Source organism: Juglans regia, chromosome 15 (genome assembly GCF_001411555.2).
Source record: "Juglans regia cultivar Chandler chromosome 15, Walnut 2.0, whole genome shotgun sequence".
In the NCBI taxonomy this organism is placed as follows: domain Eukaryota; kingdom Viridiplantae; phylum Streptophyta; class Magnoliopsida; order Fagales; family Juglandaceae; genus Juglans; species Juglans regia.
In genome coordinates this window covers 844,027-852,375 of record NC_049915.1, presented here as the reverse complement: position 1 = coordinate 852,375, position 8,349 = coordinate 844,027, and the positions used below count along the sequence as shown (strand labels likewise).

The 8,349-nt window shown below is 34.2% G+C and overlaps 2 protein-coding genes across 2 annotated transcripts; both read right to left on the bottom strand.

The window, feature by feature from the left end:
- Positions 1-1,300: 1,300 nt before the first annotated feature.
- Positions 1,301-1,980, bottom strand: LOC108981530. Its single transcript, XM_018952742.2, has one exon. The coding sequence runs from the start codon at positions 1,907-1,909 to the stop codon at positions 1,388-1,390; it is 522 nt and encodes a 173-aa protein (XP_018808287.1). The 5' UTR covers positions 1,910-1,980; the 3' UTR covers positions 1,301-1,387.
- A 1,375-nt stretch (positions 1,981-3,355) lies between these two features.
- On the bottom strand, positions 3,356-7,925 carry LOC108981531 (protein S-acyltransferase 8-like). The gene is made up of 5 exons (XM_018952743.2): positions 7,507-7,925; positions 5,379-5,555; positions 4,940-5,245; positions 4,601-4,837; positions 3,356-4,221 (listed from the first exon to the last, which is right to left on the bottom strand). The coding sequence occupies exons 1-5, from the start codon at positions 7,543-7,545 to the stop codon at positions 3,709-3,711; spliced, it is 1,272 nt and encodes a 423-aa protein (XP_018808288.1). The 5' UTR covers positions 7,546-7,925; the 3' UTR covers positions 3,356-3,708.
- Between the last annotated feature and the right edge of the window lie 424 nt (positions 7,926-8,349).

Here is an 8,349-nt window from a genome sequence, read left to right as displayed (position 1 = left end):
TTTAGAATAAAGAAAATAATAAATGACATCTAGATTGTAAAAATGAGGTTTTGTGCCCGACCCACCATAGTCTTTGGGGTTAATGATTCTTGTATGCTTGGTTTGCCAAATATGAAAGGTTTGTACAATTAGGACATCGACCATTTTTGAAAGAGAAACCAAATTAAATTAAGCACTCAATGCCAGATAATTCCCTTGAAAATAGCTATTTCCATGGAGAAATATAAGATAGACAATGAAAAAAAAATTGATTTTTTATATTGATCTTAGGGATGTCTTACTTTTTTTCGAGAAAGAAAAATAAAAGACGTACATATTCTATAATTAGATAAATTCTTTATCTATTTTTTTTTATATATATTTTAGTAAATTTCTATATTAATAATATTTTTAGGTACTAATAAATAAACTGACCAATAATATAACATCAGCAAAAACAAATTTTATCTGCAGTGTTTTCTTCCGGAGCAATGCTATACAACCTCCCAACTTCCACACACCACATTTTTTTAAAATTTTAAAATTTTTTAATATATTTTTTAATTTTTTTTTGAGTTTATTCTTTTTAACCTAATTTAATTTTTCTATTCATTATTCATATATTAAATATTTGATAAAAGAAAAAAATAATAAAAATTAAAAAAAATATGGTGTGTGAAGGTTGTGTAGATTTTTTGTTTGTTCCGTATGTTTCTAATTCCCGTATGTCGAGCCTTATCAACAAGGAAAATGCTCATCTTCTCGCTGTGAGTTCTTGGTGAAATTTTATTTTTTTTATTTTTTATGTTTAGTGATTAAAGAAGTATTTTTTGATGATATTGTAAATTTTTTTTTTTTTTTAAATATTTAAAAGTGTTAAAAAATACATGTAAGAAAAAAAAAAAAAAAAAGCCAAAATAGTTGACAAGGATACGCCATTAATATCTGTACTATGATGTCTGTTGCTAGGGCTCTCATGTTCTTTTATAGTACTGGTAGCGCAGCATGGAAACGTTTTGACCCATTTTTGGAAGATTATTAATGGGGGAATTCTCTAAGGTTTGGCCGAAAGAAGAGTGATCATCATGTACACTGTACCATCACGAGTAATATATAGCATGCATGACCCAAAAAGAACTTGTATAGATGCATAATTATACAAGATTTTTCCTTTTTGGGTCCTTTTTTATGCCAAATTATTTTAGAATTTAGTATTCTTCAATATCTGACAACCATACATGAAATCATTCCTCCAAGAATTTCAATATTCCTTGTGCAAAACCAACAATCAATACTGAAGACAGGAGATTAAAATCTCTAGCTCTGTGATATGAAGTTTATAAAATGGAAATTTTCCTAAGAAAATGACACTAATTTCTGATCTTATTCCAAAAAGAAGAAAAAAAACTCAAAGCTTATTTGTGATCACATCCCCAATATTACTGTATAATGCTACGTCGTTGTTTCTTGCCGAAATCGACGGAACTTTAACCCCACCGGAAGCCAACTCGTTTTCACAGCTAGCAGCATCATCGCCGGCGATTTTCACGTCGTAATTTGCGGTCAAAGCATCCTCCTTTAACTCACTTAGCGCACTTTGGAACGATCCCACCACTGCTTCGTACCAAAAGGAGCACTTCTTAATGGGTGCAGCATGGTTTTTCTCGAGCAAACCATCAATATAAGCTTTGCTATCTATCGCATTTTTCAGACCCAATTCCAATGCAATTTTCGCAAGATCCATGAAGTTGGATGCTGTTTTGGCTCGGGGATCAGACTGGAACGCATGCATGCAGCCGGCATAGCTTATTGTTTCCCTGCAGACGTCTGGAACTAAGTTCTTTGCTGCATTTGCTGGTAAAAAAGATTGAGAAAACACGAGGATGGAAAGAGATAACATGAGTAATACTGCATGAACTTGGGAGACCATATTGATGTTTTGTAATGGAGATTTTATTACAGGGAGATGGAGGGAGGTCTGGCTAGCTAGCTGCTGCTGAGTTGAATACTTTGGGGGGCCATTTTATAGACCAAAAAAGATTCAATTTTGAAAATTCTGTGTAGATATATTAGGAAGGTTTTGATGAAATCTTAATGTGGGTGATTTGGATGCACTGGAAATTATTGATTTGATATCAATATGGACAGAAAATTACCAATTCAGGATAAAACTCTTTCCTAGTTTTTGTTTTGTTTTTTGGTCGATGACATGAATTCCGCCTTCAAATTAAGATTATTTAATGGTGTATATATATAGAATATATGCAGTTTTAATTTTTAAGAGATTTTCACAGCTAGCGAATGATTCTTTGAATCCAAATTATAAGTACAATTCCTGTTTTATCAGCAACTATTTACTTAATTTAGAGGATCTTATTTTGGCTATATATATATATATATAGCATGTCAATTTGAATATTCTTAAATATAGAAAATGAAACCTTTTGAATTAAATCAAATACGAGCTGTCAAGAATTTATCTAATCAAATTGAGAGGCAAAAGTTTATCGAAAGAAACTACAATTAGTTTTATAGTGTACATATTTTGGAACAATTGAGATTTCTAAAACTGCCAAGTTGGGAAATTTTACTTTGATTAAATGATGTGCATCTCTTATTTATTAATGCTAATAATCCAAAATATTTCTCCTCTTTTTAACCCAAATTCATTGGAGGTGAAATATTATTAATTAAGCCCTAAATGAGAACTAGGCAATACTTGGAAAAATCTATTTATCATCCATTTTCTCATCATCCGCTCATCATCCCATAATGTGACATTAGATGATAGGTTTATAAATGAAATATAATAAATAATCTCTAATCATAAAATGTAATATCATGAGATGATGATAACAATGATGATGAGAATTGAGATGATAAATAATATTACTCTTTATCTTTTAGCCAAAACATGATTTTAATCTTTAATCTGTGTCATAGTCCAACTTCGACCCTTTATATATGAAGCATGCATATTACAGTCTTTAAGTTGTGCAAAAACCTTTATAAAAAAAACAATCCCATTAAAAAAAAGTAACTCATTTCATGATGGGATCCGATGTTTTATAAAGGCACTATACAAGATTTGTACAAATCATTGCTCATTTCTTTAATCTGCATCTTCAAGATTGTGCAAATCTTGTGCAAAACCTTTATAAAAAAAAATAATCCCATTAAAAAAAAGTAATTCATTTTTATATCTTTTCATGATGGGATCCGTTGTTTTACAAAGGCACTATACAAGATTTGTATATTTAAGACCAGTACAAATCATTGCTCATTTCTTTAATATGCATCTTCAAGCAGAAGAATGGCTTGATATGGGGAACTGCTTTAAAGCGATGAGATTGTTTGCAACTTGCAAAGAAGAATATAAAGCCAAGCACTATTTGATCGCAAAAAAAAAAGAAAAAAGAAAAACAGTACATAATATCCATATATAACAACAAAAGAATAAAGGGAAAGTGGCAAAAGACACTATCTCCTCATCTCTCAAACTATTACACACATTTCTATGCTTTCTTAAAACAGTAAAGCTAGCATTCCCAGACAAAAAGAAATAGATCAAAGGTTTATACCTGAAAGGTGAGTAAATTGGAGTCCCCTTGGCAAAATTGTAAATTTCTCATCAATCTCAGCTTCCTCCCAAACAAGGAAAAGAACATCAATGTAATCACAAATCACCCAAGTGGCTATCATGCTAACATCAAATGAACAATTACCCTATCACTGACGTGCTTCCTTTGGAGTAACATGGCTTCTGCTTTCAGTTACATTGGAGTTTGTGAAGACCTCTTGCCCAATTTCCCAGCTCCCGCTTCTTCTTCCCCAACTCGAGTGACGAGCATCAGAACGAATGGTAGGAGCTCGATGATCTGAGCCAAAAACAGAATCAGCATCTGATGTATTATGGGGAGGTATGCTGCTCCCTCTGCTGCGAATGTCCTCATCAAGTTCATCAATATTACGACGCTGGGAGATCTTCAATAAGTCTTCGCCAATCTCAAGATCATCTTCTACCTTAGTACGTGGATCCACACCTAAATCATCTGCTGTTACTCCTTCCCTAGGTGCAGGTGAATGGGGAGGCCTTTGTACCTCCTCTTGAACAAAAGCCCGGAAGTTGTTCTTTGAGGGCTTCACTGCCGTGCAAAATACCTCGAGAAAATTATTCAAACAACCCCGATCATAGATATTGATCCTGTTGTCGGCTCTGTACCGGAAATTTTCATAGGTGGTCTGAAAAACACCAACTAATATTAAATCTAGCTGGTAAAACGTACATTGTTTAAGTAACCTAGCAATATTTCATTCCCATAACTTGGCTAAAATCTCATCAAGTTGGCACTCAAAATTCCCACCAAAAAGATAAATAAATAACAAAAAGTAAAGGATTAAAAAAAACCACATACTTTAGATGGGTACAATGTTTCCTCTCTTTTCTGCTCCTTTTTTTCCCATTATATCCACGCCCATTTAGAAAACCTAACAGTGGCTATCTCATTCACATGATAAGCCAATCCTAACACAGACCTCGAATTGCTCACAACAAATCATCCTAGAAGCACAAAAAGATTTTGATAAGACTAGAATCACAAAAAGATAAGAGGTAACTAACCTGGTTTGTGCCTATAAGGTACGAATGGAAGCCAGTAAGTCCACCAACAAACCACAGACAAATGAAACAATAGGCCATCAGTATCACAGATGCAGGTGATTCTTTCATTGCTTTCCAAACTGTGCCCACATTATCACGATCCATCAGAACCTTGATGTACAGAGCTGACATGGCAAACACATAGATGCAAAGAAGAGTTGCTGAAGAAACAAACATAAAGAAGTAACGATAATTGCGCTGCACAGACAGAGGCCAGTAACACAACATTAATGACAACAATAATGACACAGATAAATCTCATGAGCACAATAGATTTGATTTTGATGTCAAACAACATACCAGACCAATGCATTGGCCAACCCAAGGGCAATGGTGATCAAAACGCTCGACACAGTTATTGCAAATGGAGCAATGGGAACAACGAGGAGGTCGGTATAGCATACAAGTATCGCAATACTTCACCCTCACAGGAAGGCCATTGACCAATACTTCTTTTGTTCGCGGGAACTGAAGGCTTGGTGTTTGTCTTCCCCCCACATCGGCTGACACTGAAGGGTCATAACGAAACTCTTCCTCTGGTGGATGTAAATTACGTGGAATAATACCCGGGTCGCGGGCTGAAGTGAGATAAAGAAGCACCAAGACCTACCAACATCAACTAAGGTATTAAGATGATATCAAACCCTAGGAATTAATCATCGGGTAATTACTATCAGAACTCTTCCAATAGATATTTCACAACCAAGAATAATAAGAACAACTGAATAAGCAGGCTTACGTGGATGATAAAAACAACTGCTACCACCAGAATCGTATATCCCCCATTATATACATGCCAAAGCTTCCTTGCAACAAATACACAAAATATGACAAGTGGGACAATAAGGAGCAATATCGTAACAAGCAGTGATCTAGCATCTGGTCCAAATATCAACCTCCCACCAAGGATAAACTTCTGCAAATGGTGGATGAGAAAGAGTTGAATACAAAATAGACTGAAATAATATATTTATAAAGAAGCATATGTTTTGAAACAAATGCAACAGGATGCGTAGAGAGACTGACGAGAGAAAGACAACTAGAATGATTGAAACAAAGCACCATGTATGATTTACTAAATTATGTTAATAAGGCCAGATCCATTTGGATCAACTCAACCCATTTATATTAGACATCTACATTGACACAGATCATATTTGAGTCAATCCAACAAGATCAATTTACTAAAAGGGTTATATGGGTCACACGACACAAACCATATATTTGTTAAGTTGTGTTATGATCAAGTGTAATTAAATTATTCAAGTTTGAGTTGAGCCATGGGAGGGAAGTTAAAATTAAAATGGACATGAAATCAACATGTATATACGCGCAAGCACATGTGTGTGCTCTACTCGCATACAGCTAACATGCAAGAACTTCAATTGATAGTATTACAGCAGATCCTAGAGAGGAACCACCAGGGAAAAAATTAACAGATAATACGTACACATTCTTTTGTGCTCAAAAGCAGGCCCAAATGCTAAGTTTATTGGTTCATCCTAGCGTAATGCTTATGTCAACCATCCCATCCTATACTTGGCAGCACAATACATAACATGTAGCTGCTTTTTCTTACATGACATACTTCATCAGATTGCATAACTTACATTATTTCTCACTAATTGAAAACATCTCTCAATGGAGAATATTTACCTTAGGCAAAAAGGGAAATAAAAAAAAAAATAACAAAAAAACATAGTAAACATGAATGGATTTTACAATGGGGTAGCCGTAATGTAAGCATGGATAATGGAAACCCAATAGCCTTAGGCAAAATGTAATACATGTTATTAAAGAAGATCAAAATAGGAAAAAGAGTTTGTTGCAAATGCCAAACCATTGGCATTGGTAGAGTTTGTCCCGACTTCAAAAATACAGCTAGCATAAACTACCTGAAAAATATCTAAACAATATTAAGCACCTCAAATCTAATATAATTTACCACTTTAAAGTGAAGGTAAGTTTATACACCGGTGCAGAAATAGAAATCTGCTCTAGCATATTTAGCACCGGCGATATATTTGAATGAACAACCATTACTTAACTATCGGGTTTGCTCACTGGATGCCTCTGTAAACTTAAAAATAAGCATCCATTTGCCTTGATGAGAGATGTAGCAAATAGAAAAAAGAGAAATGAGTTTCATGTCTCCATCACCCGCAACTCTAGGTAACAAACTACTTGAAATTGAGCATAACACAACTATTTCACTTAAGGTGAGATAAGAAAATACTTAAAAATATGGTTTATTTCTACTCCTCCATTTTCTTCTCCAAGCAAAGAATAAATGAATAATGTGTACTTTGAGCAGAGAACACAACTTGATCCCAAATCGAACTGTAAGCAAAACTGACCATAGAAATTCAGTCCAAAAATAGTATCTTTTATCGATTTAATTGCCCACCAAGCTTCCTCCAAACCAACCCTATCACCTCCACTAGTTGCTCAGGGGATGTAGAAAGTAAAAGAAAAATCTCAAAAAGGAGTTCTTATTATAATCCTAAATTCTCCATTACCAACCACCCAATCCCCTCAACTGGCATAACACATCGATTTCACCGGTTCGCGAATCCAGAAACGAAAAGGAAAAACATAATTAATAAGTACAGTGAAAACTCGATTTTCCGAGTAAACAAACAGGTAATTAAGTCCAAGAGACTTAATAACCTAAATCCGCACATTTATGTATCGAAAATAAACAAACCTAGTTACGCATATTCACCAATCACCGAATCAATACGAACCCAGACCCACTAATTTTCACACAAGCCCAACAATTCTAAATCGTAACTAGACATTTTTTTAAAGCACGAGTTTCAAATTCAAACGAGAAAAATTAGACAAAATAGCAACGAGTGCCTTACATTACTTCCTTTCCAGGTTTCGTACACGCGCTTTGCCATGAGAGAATCGCACGCTTTTAGTTACCACACTCAAGCAGGAACGGAGTCGAAGACTTGGAACTTGTGACAGTTCATCTCACTCGCATTTAAACCCACTCTCCCCCAGATCACAGTGAAACCACACTCGATTTGCCGGTGATTCCGGCGTTACGATATTGGGGCTCAGAGTCGGACTGTGACCCTCTTCTTCGAGGGTTTCCTATTTAATCAGAGAGACAGAGGGTGGGGATTGATATCTAAGATGGCGGTTTGAAAGTTTGGAATTTTCCGAAAGTGTCTTTCTTATTTTCTAGAGAGAGAGAGAGAGAGAGAGAGAGACGAACGTTCTTCCTAGAGGAAACCTTGTACACCGTATATGCTATAGGGTTAAATGAAATCCAATTGAAGAACTTTTCTTCACGTCACCATTTATGGTGAAATGCAATGTCTAATTTACCCCTCTTTAACTAGACTTATTTTATAAAAATAATTATTCACCATCCTACATTTCACATCTTTTAAAAAAAAATATTCTCACATCCTAAAAAACTTTCATACACCTTGTGAAGAAATTATAGATGTAGAATGTGTGAATGAATATTAACTGATACATAAAATTTTTCTTTATCTTATATAGAAGAAAAATAATATTTAATTTCAAACAATTTTTTACTCACATAAAAAATATGTCGAATTTACATACTTTAAGACTGATTTCATTTGGCTACACAGATGAGATCAGATAAGTTGAAAGTTGAATAAAATATTATTAAAATATAAATTTTGTTTTAGAATTTATTAAATTTTTTTTATTTTATTTAAAAG